Source organism: Gorilla gorilla, chromosome 2, assembly GCF_029281585.2.
Source record: "Gorilla gorilla gorilla isolate KB3781 chromosome 2, NHGRI_mGorGor1-v2.1_pri, whole genome shotgun sequence".
NCBI lineage: Eukaryota > Metazoa > Chordata > Mammalia > Primates > Hominidae > Gorilla > Gorilla gorilla.
The window spans coordinates 123,847,052-123,867,736 of record NC_086017.1 but is presented as its reverse complement, the minus strand read 5'-3'; the positions used below and the strand labels follow the sequence as shown (position 1 = coordinate 123,867,736).

The following is a 20,685-nucleotide window of genomic DNA, read 5'->3' as shown; positions in this document are numbered from 1 at the left end:
ACAAGGTCTCGCTCTGTTGCCCAGGCTGGAATGGGCACAATCATGGCTCACTGCAGTCTCAACCTCCTGGGCTCAAGTGATCTTCCTGCCTCAGCCTCCTAAGTAGCTGAGACGACAGGCACTCAACCACCCTTGGCTAATTTTACAAAGTTTTTGTGTGTGTGTGTGCTTTTTTTTTGGAGAGACAGAGTCTCACTATGTTGCCGAGGTCAGTTTTGAACTCCTTGCCTCAAGAAATCATCCTGCCTTAGCCTCCCAAAGTGTTGGGATTACAGGCATGAGCCACCACGCCCAGGCTTAATTTCTTAATTAGGGCATAAATTATTATTCTTGAGATTTATTATTTTACTATCATTCAAGAACCAATAGAGACCTATTTTCCATGATCTTAGTCTTTGGAGCTCATGAAAGCATTGAGTTTTTTAAATATCTGATTAATGTGTCTTTAGAGAATATATCTAAATTTAGAGAAGTTGTTTCTTTTTCAGAGAAGTTGTTTGAGCTTTCTTTTAAGGTTGTGCCTACTGCACTGACAGATTTCTCTAAAGAGATCTGGAGATTAACCATCAGACAGTAATCATATGTAGGAGGTGAGTTTGTAGAGTGATTTGGATTCTGGACGAGGAGTAAAGGTTCACTTCTTTCAAGGTTGTTTTTATCAATAGAGAGAGAAATGCTTGCTTTAAGTGGTCTTAATTTTTTTCATTCGTAATTTTGCATTTGGCTCTGTGTCATACAAGTGCTATTAAAATAATTTGGAACACTATTTACCTTATTCAAGTTGTGTTTTTATATCAGTGACAAGCTCAGAGGGATTTTTAAAATTGTTTTTGGAAAATAGTATGGATTTTGCTGTTCTGACTGATTAATTCGTTAACATTTTAATTCTTGTTGTGTGTTAAGCAAGGTTATTTTAGTGGGCAAGTTTACTTTGTAGTACACATCTAGTTTATATCTCGTTGCCTTGTTGGAAGTGAATGGAATGTTCTCTAACACCCTGAGGAGATGAGGCAACATTCACAGGCAGATATATTGATATATATTCAAATTTTTAACTTATTCATAGGTAGAGTGTGTCAGGTGTTCCCAAGACTAGCTCCCAAATGAGGCGAGCAAGGATGCACAGAACTCAGCATATAGTTGTACTTATGCCTATAATTTACAACAACAAAAGAATACAAAGCAAGCCTGGCAAAGGGAAAAGGCACTCGAAGTGAAGTTTGGAGGAAGCCAGGCACAAGCTTCTAATCGTCCCCTAAGTTGCACAGGATGCAATTAATTCTGCCAGCAATGAGTTTTAACAACATGTGTGAAATGTTGTCTACTAGCAAAGCTCACTGGAGTCTAGGAGTCCAGGGTTTTTACCGAGCGCTGTTCATATAGGCATCTAGTGCCTGTGTGACTGACTATAGTCACTGAAAGTTCAGATTTGCAGAAGGAAAGCAGCATCAGTATGTACCACTTGTTTGTTCTAATAGTTTAGATACAGTGAGCCACTCATGAATGGAAAATTGGCTCTGTGCCATGCAAGGAAACTGTTTACCAGTCAAGTTCTCAAATGTCAGCCCAGTGCCAATCTTGTAAACAAATCTTTCTAAGGGTAGCAGCCACAGGCCTGCTATATGAACTGTTTTCTGCACATAGATTAAAAGATAAAAACATTTAAAAATGAGAAGTTTCTCACCTGCACTTATTGTGAGATTGTATACTTGTAGGAAAGATGTATTCCAGGTTCTGCTCTAAATACAAGTGATTTCTCTGGAGATTTTTGAGAAAAGTGGGACAGACCTTCTCTAGTCATTTTAATAGGACATGGCAAAACTAGAATTCTTCCTGTGGAAGGAGGTTATAATCAAAGCTGCTGTCTCAGCCACCTGTAATAAAGTATGGGGCCTCTGGAGAGGAATGCAATGAATTGGTGATTCAACTGGTATGAACATCAGGTTTAGCTGGAGTTGAGTGCAGCAATGTCCTTGAACATTCCCTCCAACCTCCTTACCCATCCTCCTCTAGGGGCTGGACAATCAGATTCAAACAATGTTTTGTGATTACTCTCTAGAAAGGAATAATGCCTGGTGTAGTGGTACTAGGTGGTTACCTAATAGGCAGGATCTCATGGGTGGCAGGCGCACGAGTGGTTGAGCCCAGAATGCTGTGATATATCTCTCTTCTGCCTAGACTAGTGCAAGTCAGAACCTAGCCTTTCACTCCTCTCTCTAGGTATCTGTTATTTACCAAGATAGCTGATTTTTTTTAAAAGATAGCTGATTTTACCATAATAGTATAATCTCACGAACTCACATTATCAACCCACAAGCAATAGAAGAAAAAGTAAGAAAAAGATAATTCATTCTAGAAGTAATCAGAATGAATGGACTTGGTGGACAAAGAATTTAAATAAAAACAGAAAATATCCTCAGAGATAAGGGAATATATGGCAAACATGAAACAGGAAGCTTCTAAGAAGTACCAGTTGAACATATTAGATATGAATTATATTATTGTGAAGTAAATTTCTCAATGGATGTGTTTAATAGGTGAATAATATTATCAACTCAAAGAAAAAATAGCAGGATAATTAGATTGGAGAATATTTCAATAAATATTAGGAAGGGATAAAAAATATAAAGAATTTAAAAGTTAAGAGCTGCGAAGGTGAAAAGAAGAAATTTAAATAACAATATTGTAAGAGTTGGGCATGGTGGCTCGGTCCTGTAATCCCAGCACTTTGGGAGGCCGAGGTGGGCAGATCGATTTGAGGCCAGGAGTAGGAGACCAGCCTGGCTAACATGATGAAACCCCTTTCTCTACTGTAAATGCAAAAAATTAGCCAGGTATGGTGGTGCACGCCCACAATCCCAACTACTTGGGAGGCTGAGGCATGAGAATTTCTTGAGCCTGAGAGGCAGAGGTTGCAGTGAGCTGAGATTACACCACTGCACTCCAGCCTGGGTGACAGAGCAAAACTCTGTCTCAAAAAACAAAACAACACAAAACAAAAGCAAACCAAACAATATTATGGGAGTACTTGAAAAAAATGAAGTAAAAGGAGGAAATTTGCTGAAAATTTCCAGAGTTAAAGATACTTTGACTAGGAAGCAGAGCACTACTTCTTACAGGTTTCATTGCTTTATCATATTTAGCCAAGTAAAAGATAGAAATATTAAATCAAAAAAGATCTTATCTACTTCCTTTTCTCAATACAGAACATTCAACATTCAAACGTTTTCAACAGTTTCATATTTCCTACTTCTTCTTTTCCCAAGGTGAGATAATCATAACAGTATTCTTTAGAAAATTCCCCTACACACATTTTGAAATCACATTAAATCACTCCAAGTTATTGGTAGTATATTAGTAAGTAAAAAGAAAGCATATAAGAAAGAGAGATCACTAGTAGGAAAATAGTCATAAAAGCATAACTTAGTTGTCAATGGAGCATAAATGATTTTAAGAAAAAAGTCTTAATATAGGCCTTCAGACTTTTAAAATTCTTAAATTTCCTGTATGGAATATCTGAGCTTTTATGTTTCAACAACATAATCAATGCTACAAGTGACCAAAATAAAAACGACTTTAATAAAATGCATTTCAGAAAGTTGTGGTAAAATGGAAGCAGTCACGAAACACAAGTGTTCTGTGGCTTCTGGTATCTGTTTACCTTTTTGCTGCTGCCCGCAAGTTAAATGATACAGTGTTTTAGTTTTAAAAACCATGCTTTTGAAGCTGTAACTGCTTCCTTCTTTCTCTAATCCAGTAGAGTGGAGATGATGTGAAATGGTCAAATTCAGGAAACATTTTAAAGTAGAGACCAAAAAGACTTGCTGATAGATGAGGAAAAGCAAAGAATCAAGGGATTGGACTTTTACATCAGGTGATACAGACTAAGAAATTTAGATCAGTCTTCCCTCTCAAGCCAACTAGAAAATCTAGACATAATCATTTTAAAAGTCTACTGGATGGCAGATCAGTGACCTAGCAAGGTAATGAAGAATTACCTCACCAAGATTCAGAAAAAGAAAGAAATACAGATTGATGAAACTGGCATTGGAACTACATTTACCCTTGGGATGTTTACTGATTGATACAGAAGAGCTAGTTGAAAGGTGAGCAGTGCCTTTTGTAGCCTCTTGAAATGAGAAAGAGTGGTTTGGGATAGGATGGAGTGGACAATAAAATCACCCCTTATATAGTGTCTTAGGCTGTTTTGTGTTACTATAACATAATACCACAGAATGGGTAATTTATAAAAGAAATTTGTCTCCTACAGTTCTGGAGGCTGGAGAGTCCAAGTTTGAGGGGCTGGCATCTGGTAAGGGCGTTCTTGCTCATCATAACATGGTTAAGGGTATCACATGGTTAGAGAGGAAGAGTGTGCATGTCAGCTCAGGTCTCTCTTCCTCTTATTAGAAAGCCACCAGTCCCATCATTGGGGTCCCAACCTGATGACCTTATCTAATCCTGCTTACCTTTCGAATGCTGTACCTCCAATCAACATATAAGTTTGAGGATTAATTTCCAACATGAAATATGGAGGACACATTCAAGCCATAGCACATAGACTGCAACCTACCTTTGAGTCATCTGATTGCACAGAAAATTCTAGTCCTTAAAACTGGATTAGGGTGATTCCTGATTGCTACTGTTTATGGACTCCTGGCAGAAGCAAATGAAAATCTCCAGAGGAAGACAAAATTTTGCAGGGCCTCAAATAATTTCCAGTTTTTCTGCAATGTGAGAAAGAAAACACAATACCTGGCACATGAGGAGACCAAACATCACAGAAAGAACCAATAGAGATTTACCCACAGTTACTTCAAATATTGGAATGATCAGACAGAGACTTTAAAATATTATTTTTATGTTTCAGGAGACAAAGGACTAAAAGTTTTGGTGGAAAACTAAAGTTATAAAAATGTTAGCAGATTTGAAAAAATCAAATAGCATCTGAGAACAGAAAAAAAAACCACAGTAACCCAAAACTAAGAGGCTGAACTGAAATTTGAACCCAGAAAGTTCAACTTAGGAGCCATAACCTTAACAGCTCCTCTCAAAATTAGATAAAGAATTGTGACATTCTTAAACTCCAACTGTAACTAATTAGAGTTTAGCCAACTTAAACTATTTTTCAGTTATTCACTGAAAACATTACATTATCTTATAACAGATAGACAGGATGGTCAAATATGTAATTTGGGGACAAAATTTTTAAGCCATTGATAAAATAAAACTGTGATGGATCAACAGAACATTTATCATTTCCTTGAGAAAGGCCCAATAAAATTTGAATAAAATTTCAGGCAAATATAAGCTTCTATGACTGACATAATTTTCATGATTCATATTCTTTTGTTAGAAAGTTATATAGAACTAATTTACTTATCAATTAATATTGTCTGAGACATTTAAGGTAAACCCACTTGGCTCAGTCTAGACTATTTCTTTTTAAAATGTTCTGCTCTTCTTGACTTTAATATTAGGGTGTTCTGGAGATCAGATGATACTTGTCTCTCTTCAGCATGCTTTGCCTTGATGTTAGTTTTTAGCCAAGGTATATGATTGGGCTTTTCCTTTAAAAAATTTATTTTCATATCTTCTGGATTTCTCAGTTGACACTTACAGATGAAAATTACCTGACTGCCTCAGGTAGAAAATATTTTAATGCAGAGCTACTTCAAGGTTATATTTTTGACAAGATTTTCCATTAATTTGGTTTCTTGGGAATGAAAGACAATTGGCTGAGTGGAATATCATTGCATTTGAGACTAGATTTAGAGTGGATTATTTTCCAACATTTATTCAATTGGCAGACAAACACTGTGGGGTACCATCAACCCCCTTCATTGAAGGACTTTGTTGCTCCAGTGTTGATAGTGTTTTCCACAGTTCAGGGATCGGCCTCTTCATGGATTTCCTTACCCAAGGTCATGGTCTTTCCCGTGGCTATAACAAATGACTCATAGATGCAGAAGTGTAAAGATCTGCCCATTTCAGGACAACAGAGGACAACTCTAAGGGGCAGTTTCAGCTCTATAGCTCCCCATAGGGCTAGCTGATTCTGGTGTGGGCCTGCCATATAGTGTGATTCCCTATACCCACATCAGTTTCTGTTCCTTCTTATCCCCAAGTGATGATCTGAGGTTACTCCTTAATATAATAACAATTCTTCACATTAAACTCCGTCTTGGAGTTTGCATTCCAGGGTACCCAAAGGTGGCAATCTTTGCAAATTTTCATGCAATGAGATAGGGAATCTATCTTCTATCCATCCATCCATCCATCCATCCATTTATCCATTTCTTTACACTGCTGCTTTTAAAACAATTTTTAAATTTTATAGAGATGGGCTGTCACTATGTTGCCCAGGCTCGTCTCAAACTCCTGAGCTCAAGTGATCCTCCTGCCTCAGCTTCCCAAAATGTTGGGATTACAGGCATGAGCCACCATGCCTGGCAGCACTGTTGTTTTATTAAACCATCCTGGCAACTCAAAAGATTCATTTTTGTTTTTTTCAGCAACATTTCTTCAAGGTATAATATCTGTACTATCCATCAGGTAGTCATTTGTTACGTTGCAGCATTTTCCAAAAGATGTAAATTAAATGTATAACGTTTAGGCATGTTAGCATACTTTGTGATCAAAATCTTAATGTGAAGCTATTTTTGAATTTGCTAGATAAATTTACAAAAATCTTAGCATTGATTTCACCAAATTATCTCCAGGGGGCAGCAGAGAGTAATCTTAATGCAAATAGATGATTAGAAACAGCACAGGGTTTGCTTATTATTTAATCAAAACAGACCAATTTTGAATAGGTAAGGAAGAAAGAGTGAATTAGTACATAAATAGAGTCAGTAGGGGTTAGGAACCTGGGAGATGTATTGGAGACAAAACAGAGTTACCACCTTCAAAAAAGTAGATAGTAAAGCAGAGACTAATTAGCCACATACCTTAAGAAGTAGACTTTGGAGTGAGATTTCTTGGGCTTGAATCCTGTTTCTATCACTTATCAGCTGTGTGGCTTTTGAGAATTTACATAACCTCTCTGCTTTGAGTTTCCTCAATGGTAAGTGGTATTTACTATATAGGATTGTTGAGATAATTAAATTAGGTAATATATATAAACTGCTTAGAACAAGATCAGGGTGTTAAGCTTAGGGCTTGACAAATATTTGCTATGGATCTGACCAGTGAGATTTACAGTTGATATTTAGCTAAATATAAAATGTGATTACTAATTTCTCTACTCTGATTTTGCTTATTTTGATACTGCACACATTTGATTTTCAAACATCTATTTCTCAATTTTCCTTTTTGTATAATCTGTAAAATTATAATGAAAAACTAATCATTAATTCCAATATGATATATTTTTTCTAACTTTTTAAGAGGACTTTTTATACATTGACATAGATCAACCATATATTAGGAGTAAAAATTTTCAAGAAAAATCAATATAGGTATAAAAATAGAAGTATGCATTTTTTGAGGCTCTTTTAAGTTACTGTTTAGTCTATTTAATGATTGTCCATGGAGGAAGATACAGGATTTCAGATGAGTCTTGAGAGCATGGGTCAATGAAGGTTACAGAGAGGTGAATTGGAAACTAGAAAATGGAATATGGCCAGGAAAGCAGTCTTTTTATGCAACTGTATGTTGAATTATAGCATTTCTGTGGTAATTCATTAGATTCAGATCTGTAGTTATTTTAAAAGGGAGCAGAGAGGAAGTAAAGACAAGAGTGGAGTGCTGTAGAGTTTGAGTCCCTTGAAATTCTTTAGACTATTAGGTATTGTTCTTTTTACCTCTGTGAAATTGGCATGTTACCACTTGGCTAGCAGTAGGACAGAGTAGATTGAGGGAATTAGGACTAAGTGTTTAGCTAGTATATTTGTGTGAACGTGTGTGTGTGTGTTATGTTTGTGTGTGCACACATGCAAATGTATAGAAGGGTAAGTCAGGCCAGATATCTAAGCCAGAGAGTTCACCAAAAGTAACAGTGACAAGGCAAGTAGTTATTGGCCCATTTTGCAAGAATGCACATCCAGAAAATTCAGCTATGGTAGGAAGGGCAGGCAGGTGCTGAAGTTCTCGGCAGTCAAGACTCAAATATAAGAGGTGAATGAGTCGGCAATGGTACTGGGGAGCAAAGGGTCCCGGGAACGAGAAGTCAGGAGTAAAAGTCCATAGAATCTTTGAAGTAAGTATTCAAGAGCCATGCAAATCTTCTACATAATGGGGAGGAATCCCAAGAGCAAGGCTGCAACATTTCATCTTAAATGGTTTCAGTGTGGCTAAGTCTGAATCTGACATTGGAGAGAAAGATATACACCTGATTGGAAGAAGTTTACTTCAACAACATTTATAGTTATTACATCAATTTTCAGTTTATTGCAATTGATAAATTGAGTAAACCAGCCATGCTGGTTTGGGGGCATTATGGCCTAAAGTAGTTCTAATTTACTAAAGTTTCTCTGTCTTTTTGTTTTGGCTACAACATTAACTGGCATTACATTGTCCTGTTTGTTTCTCTTATGCTATGATTCTTATCTGGTATTATTGAAGGAGAATTGGAAAACTGGTAGAGTAAAAGGTTTGGGTTTGGTTTGAATGACACCTGTTTCTTGATCCTTTTTCACTCTTTTGCTTTGCTTCCTGGGTCCTGTGCCCAAGGGCCCCAACCAGGGAGAATTTGGGGCCTTTAGATTTTTTAGAGAGGTGTGTTTACCAGACACATCTTTCTCTTATTATACTGACTTTCATGGCGTGTCTTTAGAGGATGATTATGTTAACAAACTTTTAGTCCCTTTATTGTTTTAAACAGTCACGGTCCATAAAAGGTAGAAGATGGGAGTTGAGAGGTTACAGGCATGTGATTTGGGGGTGGAGAGGATGAGGGACCAGGGAGAGAAACTGTCATCCTGCCAAATCTATTTAGTGAATTTTATGGTTTTTGATACCCATCACTTGATTCTTAAACTGCTGATTGCAGATTGTGGTCTGACCTCAGGTGAGTGCATTGGAGTGTGTCTATGAAAGTTGTTGCCTGAAATTTCAAAGTAGAGGAGTTGAGTGAAAAGAACACAGGGCTACGAAATATAACACATTTTATTCCCAGCTGTGCCAACAAGTTGTTTTGAGGCCACAGGCCATTTAGCCTTTCTGTGGTTTAGTTTTGGCTATGTCATTGAGCAGATATTAAAATAAATGATCTCCAAGAATTTTTGATGACATGAGAAAAAGCTAATGTCAATATAATATAAACAGATACAGACTTGAGTAAGAAACTTTCCCAGTATCACCGGACTAGTAATTGCACAACAGAGACTTAACCCTATGTCTATCTGTATCCTAAGCGAGTGTGAATTTTAACTTTAACTTCTCTCTGCTCACTGCAACCTCTGCCTCCTGGGTTCAAGCGATTCTCATGCCTCAGCCTCCCAAGTAGCTGGGACTACAGATGAGTGCTATCACACCTGGCTAATTTTTTTTTTTTTTTTAAGTAGAGATGGAGTTTGGAGTTTTGTCATGTTGCCCAGGCTGGTCTCGAACTCCTGAGCTCAGGCAATCTGCCCGCCTCGGCCTCCCAATGTGCTAAGATTACAGGCATGAGCCACTACTCCTGGCCAACTTTAACTTCTATGTAGTGGAAAACCAGAACATTATCTGTATTTTAAATGATGTATTCTCACTAATTTTCTGACACCTGGTGAAACATTAGACAGAAGAGAAGACATTTTTGTTTTGGTCTTCCCATTGTCATAGCTCATACCCTTAAGTGTTCCATGCCCTCAAGGACCTGATTTCACTGTCTTCATCAAATTAATTAACTGGAAAAAAAAGCTTGAGAAGGGGAAGGGGGGAAATATTTATAATGTTTGGCAAGAAGGAAGATGAAACTGCTAACTGAGAAAAAAAATGCATGCTGTTTAATCTTTTTCCTGTTTGCAATGTTTTCTTCCCCTTCCTGTACAGTTTTGCCTTGGGGTAGAAAATTCTCAGCACATAGAAGATTTTTCCCTCTCTCAGACATAACTTAAAAGCATAGTAACATAGTAACTAGCAAAGGTAAGGAAGAGGTTTTTTGTTTTTTTTGGTGAGGGGGAGTCTGAATTTCAGATGTGTGGCAACTAAGAGATGGGTGATTATTTGTAATTTGGTTAAAATGATCAGTCTAATTTTCCAGAGGTGAAACTGAATGGCAATAAGTACTGAGTTCTGATAAACAGAATGCCCTCACCCCCAACAAGGTAGATACCTATGTCCGAATTACTGAAACCTGTGAATGTTACCTTGTGTGGCAAAAAGGACTTTGCAGATGTGATTAAATTAAGATCTTGAAATTAGATCATGTTGGATTATTTGGGTGGACCAAAAATAATCACAAGGTCTTTATAAAAGGGAGGCAGAAGGGTCACAGTCAGAGAAGATGTGACAGTGGACCAGAGGTCCGAATGATGTAGCTACAAGCCAAGAAATGCAGGCATTCTCAAATCGCTGGAAAAGGCAGGGAGCAAATTCTGCCCGAGCCTCCAGATGGAGTGCAGCCCTTCCAACACCCTGATTTTAGTCCCCTAAGATCCATTTCAGACTTCTGATCACCAGAACTGTAAGGTGATAAATGTTGTGTTGTGTTAAGTCACTGAGTTTGTGGTAATTTATTACAGTAGCAATAGGAAACTAATATACATATGATGTTTACAGGATTGTGTGTTGACTCCCATTATAGACAGGAATTTCACACAATAATTTTCAAGAAAACATATTGTATTCCAGACTCAAATACTAAGGCCGTTAAGCTCTTCAACCTGGAGAAAGCCTGTAAAAGTTATCATAATTGGGAAATTTACAAGGATGGGCCGAAGTAGATCAATATTCTGTTTTACTTTTTAGTGCAAGTTTAGACAAATCTGTTTATCTTGGACACGTTCAATGCCTTACTGTAAAGTTTGTCTGTGTACAGCAGAAGTGAGAGGAGAACCAATGAGCTGAGAGATAATTCAATCAATCTGCTTCCTCCGTCTTTGCTTCAGGGCTTCATACAGGAAATCTATTGCTGTGTCAAGTTCCAGAGAAAAGCTTCTGTTCGTCCAAGTTACTAATCAGGCTAAACCACATAGACGTGAAGGAAGGGGCTAGAAGGAAGGGAGTGCCCCACTGTTGATGGGGTAAGAGGATCCTGTACCGAGAAGTTGACCAGAGAGGGTCTCACCATGCGCACAGTTCCTTCTGTACCTGTGTGGAGGAAAAGTACTGAGTGAAGGGCAGAAAAAGAGAAAACAGAAATGCTCTGCCCTTGGAGAACTGCTAACCTAGGGCTACTGTTGATTTTGACTATCTTCTTAGTGGCTGGTAAGTTTGAATTCTCTTTGGGAGAACAGTGAGAAACCTGGTCTCAGCTCTTCCTGAGTTTATTTTTTGTCTTTCTTCTGGGGCAATACAAATCAATTGCAATAATAGATATAGGGGGTTGCTAAATATGGGTTACTCCCATATCTAGTTTACTTTATTATCCTTTTTTCCGGTGTCTTGCTTGTTTTACTTTGTGTCCTACTATAATATACAGAGCTCTATAATTTGTCTTACTGCCCATTTCCTTATTTCCTCCTGTTTTTTGAGCAAGGCAGGATAAATCAAATACATACTAGCAGCAATCAAAGTCAGTTAGGTTCTCTTTATCTTATTCTCTTCCCCAACCCCCTTTTTTGAGACAGGGTCTTGCTCTGTTGCCCAGGCTGGAGTGCAGTGGTGCAATCATAGCTCACTGCAGCCTGTAACTCCAGGTCTCAAGCAGTCCTCCCACTCAGCCTCCTGAGTGTCTAGGACTACAGATATGCGCCACTATGCTTGGCTAATTTTTAAAATTTTTGGTAGAGATAGAGTCTTGCTATATTGTCCATGCTGGTCTTGAGCTCCCGGCTTCAAGCAATTCTCCCACCTCAGACTCCCAAAGCATTGGGATTACAGGCATGAGCCACTGCACCCAGCCTCTTCTCTCTTAATTTTTTTTTTTTAAGATAAGAACGCTAACTCATTTAGGTCCACATTGCCAGTGGCATAGATTAGGACAGTTTATTGCTTTCTGTCACTTTCGATGATTAGGCACTTCAAAAATATAATATGCCTACAGTTACAGTGGTGCGTCTGTGATGTATGTCTGTATTTATCTTCAAGATGTGTGGGCTGTAAGAGACACTACGAGTTAGAGAACAGACTCTTCAACATCTAGGTTCCTATAGAAGTTATAGAGAACTTGGGCCACTGTGGGGGTGTCCTGGTTTCACTGTAGAAGGTTGGTAGGAGTTGGTGTGGGAGGGAGTTTTCAGGTTTCACTTTTGGTAGACAGAGCAGCTGCAAGGGAAGAGTGTAGTTGGTTTTAAATGTTATAATTTGATAATTGAAAGAAGAAAAGGTATTTTTCCTCATTTCTGAATGACTTTAAAATGCTGCTTATCTTCCAGCAAAAAATCTTCTTTCCGCATGTTAATCTTACTAGTGAACACATGCAAAATAACTATACTCTTTGACTGTACCTTTCTATTGAGAATTTTCACATTTTTTTTCCCTTTGATCTGCACAGCAACCCAGTGAGGTAGACATGGAAGACACCTCTCCATTTTACAAAGGTAGAAATGGAGGCGTAGAGAGGTGAAATGATTTGGCCAAGGTTAGATATGACTAGTATGTGCCAGAATCACAATCAGTAATGATATACATCAGTAAGCACCACTAATAAACATTTGAGTGGGCAATTTTCCTCATTATTTAACCATTGTGCTTTTCACTGAAGAGCATCAGCGAAAAAAGTCAAGCCAATACTTAGTTTTAGCCTTAATAGACTGTTACTCACCTAAAAAGTCAAGTGATCTGAATCTTTCAGTAGTTCAGATCTTGTTGTAGAAAGCTCTTATAGCAACTTGTGTAGGACCCAGCTTGGCTGGGGCAGCCAGATAGGCAAGGAGCTGTTTATGTCAAATTGCACTGTTACTCCTGGGAAAAGGAAAAAAAATGATTAAAACATAATTTATAATTTTCAATTTTAAAGGTTGAAAGGTTTAAATTTTAAAACTATTTCTGAACACAACTAGGAAAGACTACATATAGCAGATCTATGAAGTCTATGCTTATGTTATTGTAAAGTTATTAAATGTTTAAAATCAAGATTTAAAAAAGCATATTACTTTACATGTAGTGATTTGGTGTGATAGGTTAACCATGACATGATTTAGAATAATGAGAAGCATACCACTTGGGGAAATATGACTTTATGTCTTTATTGCTAAAACTGCTATGTTATTAATACTGCCAAACAGAAAGAACTCGCTTTGTACAAGGTAAATTCACAAAGGAACAAGGGAGCTAATGACTTAAATGTAAAACATAGTATTCATTTGGTTTCCCTATTTTCTTTTTGTCTACTTATTTGCTTATAACTTCAAGCAGCTTGGCAGTTAGTAAACAAGATTTATCCAGAAAAAACCTAAGGGGAAAAATAAAAACAACCTGAATTGTGTACATCAGACCTATATTCCCAACCTTGTACCTGGTCCCCTTCCCGGACACTCCCCGTACCCTGTGCCACTTCTTCCTCCTTTTTTTAGCCCTATTGTCTTCTAGATTTTTGTGTGTGTGTTCAAATTATATTTTGGTGTTCCAATTAAAATTATTCCATCTTTTAAAAAAGTTACTGATTTTGTGATTATGAGTTACTAAAAAGGAACCCTTCCCTTGTTTCCTTCTTTGGGCTAATTTTTATTCATTTATTGTTGTCTTCCACTAGAGGACAGGCAGTAACAAGAAGAGGAGATAAAAATCAAGACAGGGCTCTAAGGTAGCTTTGGCAGATTTGCAAACAATGGAAAAAGATTCAGAACAATTGTGCAAAAGAAGGGTTTTGTCCTTATTAATAATTTTAGTCCTATCTTCCTTTTCTAGTTTGCGTATTTGTGAATTTACATATTATAATAATTTATAGGTGTGTTTTTCTCTAAATGTTCATGCTTAAGCAATTAATAAATTAATTAAAATTCCTTATTAATGTCTGTGTGTGTGTAGAATAGTGCCTAAAAGTTATTAGTAATCTAAATTAGAAAGACAAAGGTAAGATGAAACGATTGGTGAACATTTAAAATCAGTAAATCTTGAAATTGTATATGAAACTAGTGCAAATGTAAAGGAGGGAGAAATTACAGTGGGTTGGAGTTGTGGAGGATTTTATGGAGATGGGTCTTGAGCTAGGCTTTGAATGACAGGTTTGGATAAATGGGGAAATGCAGAGAAAGGAATTGGAAGGATGGGATGTGTAGCATGTGCAAATGCAAGGTGCTTCAGAGAGAGAAAGAGCTGTAGCTTGCAGGAACAGAGGTTGTGTGTTAAATGATAGTAGGAAATAAGGCTGGATTTTGGGGGTCCTTAATAGCTAAATTAAAGAACCTGGGTATTAGTCAGTAGACAATGAGGAACCACCTGTTCTTTGGTGAACAGGAAAATTTATAATTAAGTAGGATTTTTTGGAGAATAATGTGGTAACAGTGTCCCATTGAGTGGCGATGGCACTAGGTAAAATATTTATTTTGAAACATGAGTCAAGAGCTTCTGCCCTGGGGTTCTCATTTGAAAAAAGTTCTGTGATGCCGCTGAGGTATATGTGTGACTGAGAAGGGAGTTTCATTGTGGAGGAAGATATTAAATTCAGTATAGGAAGGGAGGACAAGTAGGAAGAAAATTCCTACAGATACTTGGAAATACAGTCAGCCCTCTGTATTGCATCCCTGGATTCAACCAACTTCAGTTGAAAATATAAAGGGAAAAAATAGATGATTTCATTAGTACTGAACATGTACAGATTTTGCTCTTGTCATTTCCTAAATAATTCAATATAATAGCTACTTATATATTATTTACATTGTATTAGGTATTATAAGCAATCTAGAGATGATTGAAAGTATGTGAGAGATTGTACATAGGTTATATGAAATACTACACCATTTTATATATAGGGATTTGAGCATCCTTGAATTTTGCTGTCTCTGGGGGTCCTAGAACTAATCCCCCAAGGACACTGAGGGATGACTGTATAGAAAACTCTAGTGTTTGTGAATCATTCATGAAGTAGATGATCCATCCCACGAACAGAATAAACATACGGACAACAATAGAATAAGCGCTAGAGATATTTGAGTTTGGGCTCTAAGAACCATACTTATCTCTTTCCAGTCTATAAAAGATAGGAAGATCTGAGAAGAGACAGGAAGGGAGCCAAAGTGGAGTATCAATTGAGTGCTTAACCTCATGTAGGAGGAGATACTCTTCTGAAATTGAGGATTAAGATGAGACATTAGATAGAGGGAGGGATGTTAGTAGGTTGAGGATGGCAATAAGGTAATGGGAACAAATGAGAGAGTTTACCGTAGATAAATTTCCTCCCAATAAGGTCATGAATATTTCAGTTAATGGTGTTTAGTTAATAAAATGACCCCGTTGTTGTTTGATTTTATGTTGTGTCTGAAAAATTAACCTATACATTGATTAAAATGTAGTAGCCATCAACATATTTTTACCTCTTCTGCCATATTATCACTCACATACATTTGTCAATTGCTGAGTGGGATTTGGGAGCAGATCTGTGGTTATAAAATAGCTTTGGACTCTGTGATGCTAGTAGGCCCTAAGAATCAAGTCAACAATCATTACTTTTTAAATAATAATAATGGTAATAAACATCACTGATTTATATAATTCATATAATAGACACAGTCACAATCAGCCCTTTTTCCCCCCAGGAAGAATTGACATTGTTCATGCATTAACACTAAGCAACAACTTCAGAGTTTTTCTAGATAGAATTTATATGCCTAGACCCCATTCTAAGACCAAAATCTTTAAGGAAAGCAATACCAAAAAGTTCCAGGATTAAAGCAGGGCTAAAAGTTTTTCTATTTCTTTTTTGAGACAGGGTCTTACTCTATCTATCACTCAGGCTGGAGCGCAGTGGTGCAATCATGGCTTACTGCAGTCTTGACCTCCCAGTCTCAGGTTATCCTCCTGTTTCAGACTCCCAAGTAGCTGGGACTACAGGTGTGCACCACCACGCCAGGCTAATTTTTTTTTGTATTTTTTGTAAAGACAGGGTTTTCCCATGTTGCCCAGGCTGGTCTTGAACTCCTGGGTTCAAGCAATGCTCCTGCCTTGGCATCCCAAAGTGTTGGAATTACAGGCGTGAGTCACTGTACCTGGCCAGTTTTTCCACTTTTGAAGAAATAATTTTCTTCAAAAATGTCTGTTACTTTAAGTTATTGATGCTGTTGCAGGTTCTCTTGGAAATTAGACTCTGAGATAGAGTTTTGTGTACAGTATGCTTGTGAACAGAGGGAGAAGTCTACCTGCAATCTCAACCAACTGACACCCTCACTGACCCCACAGGGAGCTCAGGAGCTAGATTGGCCTTAGAGAGGCCCTGCATTGAATAAAAATGGCTGGTCCTTTATAACTCCATCTAAATCAGTCATTGGATATGGGCTCCCCTGGAAAGGGTCTGACTTTGGTCAAAGTAACTGAAGTCATCCCTGGAGAGGCTGAAAACTGAAGACTGTCTGTTGACAGTGATCCTAGTGGCAGGAACAAAAAGTCAAAGGCAATTGTTGGTGGCACATACTATGTCCACTCTAGTTGTCATTTCTAATACTCTTAATTCCTTCTTGAATTTCCAAGTTTCTACCTGGTATTATTTTCTTTCATCCTGAATAATTTCTGTTATTGTTTCTAGTAGTGTAGGTCTGCTAGTGAGGAGTTCTCTTAGTTCTCAGTTCTCTTTTTATACATATTTTCCCCAATATCTTGTCTTTCTGTTCTTTTGATTGAATAATTGCTATTGCTATATATTCAAGTTCACTGACAATTACAATTTCCTTTCTCCTCTTCTTCTGTAAAGCCCTAGTTAATATATTATTTTAGATATTGTATTTTTCAATTTTAAGATTTCCATTTATTTGTTAAAAGTTTTTTTTCTCTACTGAGATTTTTCTGTGTTTTTAGTCATTCATTGTTGAGTATATATTTCTTTATGTCACTAAGCATAGCTGAATGTTGCTGTAAGACTCTTGTCTGAGAATGCGAGTGTCTGGGTCAACTTGAAGTTGTTAGTCTCCCTTAATGTATTTTCTCCTAAGAATAGGCCACATTTTCTTGGTTCTTTGTAAATTAAATAGTTTTATTTGGGTTTTGAATGTTGCACAGGTTCTGTTATATTGCTGTGTTGATATTTTACTTGGTTGGACCCAAACTGCAAACTCTACCCCTTGGACAGCATCTCAAATCTGAGTTCTTTTACTGGTAGCTAATCTGCTTTGACTGTGACCTGCAATGTGTGGTTTAGAGTCATCAGAGATATGGGTAGAGTGTATGCAGAATTTGGAACTCTTTTACTCTGACTCTGTCACTTTCAGAGAGTAAAGTTGCCCTAAAATCTGCCTGCTGGTTCTTCAGAAAACTGTGGGCTTTCCGTTAGAGTAGCTGCCTAATGTGGTATCATCTGCAGCCCGCTCTGGGACTAACATCAGTAAAAATGGGGAAATAATGGGAACCTACACCCACAACTCTGATCCCCTATTTCCTTCTTCCAAGCATTGACACGCTTCAAAAATTTTTCTGCTTCCTCCACTTTCCAGTAACCTCAGGTAGTTGTTTTTATATTTTGTCCACAATTTGTAGTTCTTACCTGTGGAAACTCACTGGCCCATAAAGAAGTGAAACTTTCTTCAAATATACATATTTTAAAATATTATTGTATTTTTACAACTAATATTGACTTAGTGGTTATATTGTCTTGGATGTTAAGACTGAATATATTATTATGCTTTTTTGCTTTCTAAATGTTTCCCATGCATTGAATGTTTTGGTACATTTCACTTTTCTCAGTAAAATTTCGTTCTTCTTTCCCATAATTTCTAGTAAAATTTCTAGACACTAATTTAGATACCAATAGATACCAATTTCTAAATACGAATATAACTCTGTGTTGGGTCTAAAGATCAGTTATGTAATTCTAACCACTAGCTGTTTCATCTTTAGAAATTGCTTAACTTCTTTTGACAGTAATTTCCTCATTTGTGAAATGAAGATATATGACACTATTAAGAAGTATAAAGCCTTCACAAAGGAAGTACTTTAGGAACCTTCAAATTAAAAATCTTTCATTTTATACGTGGGGCAAATAAAGCCCAAGTGTGTATGTGGGATTGCTAATCATATCAAACAGCTTTCTGGGGTGTGAGCTGAGTTTTGAACACCTTCATAGTACAAAAATTAGAGGGGAAAGGGATGGGGCAAGTGTGTGGGAGAAAATCTATGTCTTTTAGATGTGATACACTTGAAATGACAGCAAGTATTCAAGTGGGGACAAATTTCAGCTAAATGTTTGAGATTCTTGCTTAGGAAAAATAAGTCAAAGCTAAAATGTGGGTGGGTTATTCTGTCAGCCAGTAATTTAGAGTGTCTGTCATGTATCAGTCACTGTGCTTCATGCTGTGGACATTTGATCAAGACAGACATAGGTCCTGCTCTCATGGAATTTAAATCTGGTGGGAAAGATAGATATTAAATCAATTACTGCAAATAATTAAACAATGCACAAGTGCATAAGGATAAATATAGGGTGACATAGAAATGTGTAATTGGTGAGTCTAATCTGGTTTGAGGATCAAGTTAGGCTCCTCCAAGGAAGTGATGTTTAAGATGAAGATGAACAGAAACAGCGAGGTAAGAAGAGTTGAGGGATAAACATTCCAGGCAGGTCAAACAGGCTTAATGAAGGACAGAGGGAGCTAAACTATGACTGGAGTGGTGAAAACAAGAGGAAATCACCTGTATAGAGATCTAGCTGAAGTTCAAGGGGTTGAGGAGCAAGAGGAGAGAAAGTGTAAAGAGAAAAAGCAGCTGAGACTTTGGTGAATACTGACATTACAATGCCCAAGGAGAAAGATAGCTTGTAGAAAATATATGGGAGGAGGCAGTGAAGATAGGGAAAGAGACAGAGAAGGGAATGCATGGGTGTAGTGGGAAGGCTAGGAAAGGGGTTTTAGAAGGAGAAGAAAGTGGTTAATTGTGTTAAAATCCATCAACAACTTAGGAACACCAGCACTGAAAAGAGGCCAAAAGCTTGACTATAAAAGGGCTGGTGACCTTGAAAATTGCAGTTTGAGTAGATAGACGTGGGAGCAGCGAGATTGCTGGTATTGAGGAGGGAGTGGGTGGGAAGGAAATTGAGGCTGTGGGCACAGACCACTCATTCTAGAAGTTAGGCAGCAAAGAAAGGAGAAGGGATCCTAGCTAGAAGGGGAAGTAAGCATCTAATAAAGTTTTTTTTTTTTCTACCAACATAGGGGAAACCTGAATGTGTTCAAAGGATATTATTTGAGAAAATTCAGTGATTTGGAAGAAATATTTTTCCAACCAGTATGTGTTTATGTAGTTTTAAGGTGTTCAGTAATTTCTTTTCTTTTTCTCTGCCATTTTGTTACTTTACCATGAATGCTACCTTTTCCTAAAGGTTTATCCATTACATAATATGAGAATATCTGGTTATATGATTCATTTTGTGGTGCTGATAATTTGATTCATTTTGTGGTGCTGAAAAAAATGTCCAAATGGTAAATGTTTACAGATCCCCAATAATAAAATCTAGCTATTTTTATTCTTCACAAAATTATCCTACTTATCTTTAATTGGCTCTTCCCTAGTTGTTCCCCAGGGATGGTTCTAAACCAGTGATTTTAAGGTAGTTGCCAGACAGAACTCCCTATAGAGCCTAAAATTGCCTATAGAGCTTAAGCCTGCTTAATCAGACTTTTCCAGTGTATAGGGATCTAGACTTTCACAAGTCTTTTCAGGGTATTCTGATGGGTGCCAGGGTTCAGAACACTGCTCTAGGTCTTTCCTAGTTTCCTCATCACCCCAACTATCCTCATTTCCTTTGCAGACAGCTTCTCACCTCCTGATTTACCATTGTCCAGTGTGGACTTCTTTAATGTCCACAAATGGTAAGGTTTCTGAGAGCAGGAACCTTGCCTCACTCAAGCTGCCATTCCCTGAGCTCTGCCGAGCTACTTGCCACTAAGTAGGTACTAACAAGTGTTTGTTAACCTGCTTCCTCAAAATGTTTCTTGTGTCTGTAATAATTCTTAACCTTTTTGTTCCCCTCTCAGAGATGAAATATCAATCTTTTCAAAAGCAAACCTGCTTTTTTGTCTCATTCCTTCTAGTACCTCTGGGATCCTGCCTGACCAGTTAGCTTCCTCATTCTAGTAACTTCTGGCTCTCCCTCTTTCTGTCTACAAACATGCTGTGTTCCCCTTTATTATTAAATATCTTTTTTTTTTCTTTTGAGATGGAGTCTCACTCTGTCGCCAGGCTCGAGTGCAGTGGTGCGATCTCGGCTAACTGCAACCTCTGCCTCCTGGGTTCAAGCAATTCTCCTACCTTAGCCTCCCGAGGAGCTGGGACTACAGGCATGTGCCACTATGCCCAGCTAATTTTTGTATTTTTAGTAGAGACGGAGTTTCACCATGTTGTCCAGGATGGTCTCGATCTGTTGACCTCATGATCCACCTGCCTCGGCCTCCCAGAGTGCTGGGATTACAGGCATGAGCCACCATGCCTGGCCTGTTAAAATATCTTCTTGATCCCTCA

At 37.7% G+C, this 20,685-nt stretch overlaps 1 protein-coding gene across 2 annotated transcripts in view; it reads left to right on the top strand.

Annotated features, from left to right (window-relative positions):
• The first annotated feature begins 9,882 nt into the window (after window positions 1–9,882).
• Window positions 9,883–20,685, top strand: part of CD200R1 (CD200 receptor 1) — a 58,459-nt gene continuing 47,656 nt past the window's right edge. Inside the window, exons 1-2 of one of the 2 annotated variants that reach the window (XM_055381613.2) lie at window positions 9,883–10,068; window positions 11,034–11,352. In XM_055381613.2, coding sequence (XP_055237588.2) covers window positions 11,286–11,352 — 67 coding nt within the window. In that variant the 5' untranslated portion in view covers window positions 9,883–10,068; window positions 11,034–11,285. Of the gene's footprint in view, window positions 10,069–11,033; window positions 11,353–20,685 lie in introns of those variants that run through there. The other variant, XM_063704028.1, reaches the window with a different exon arrangement.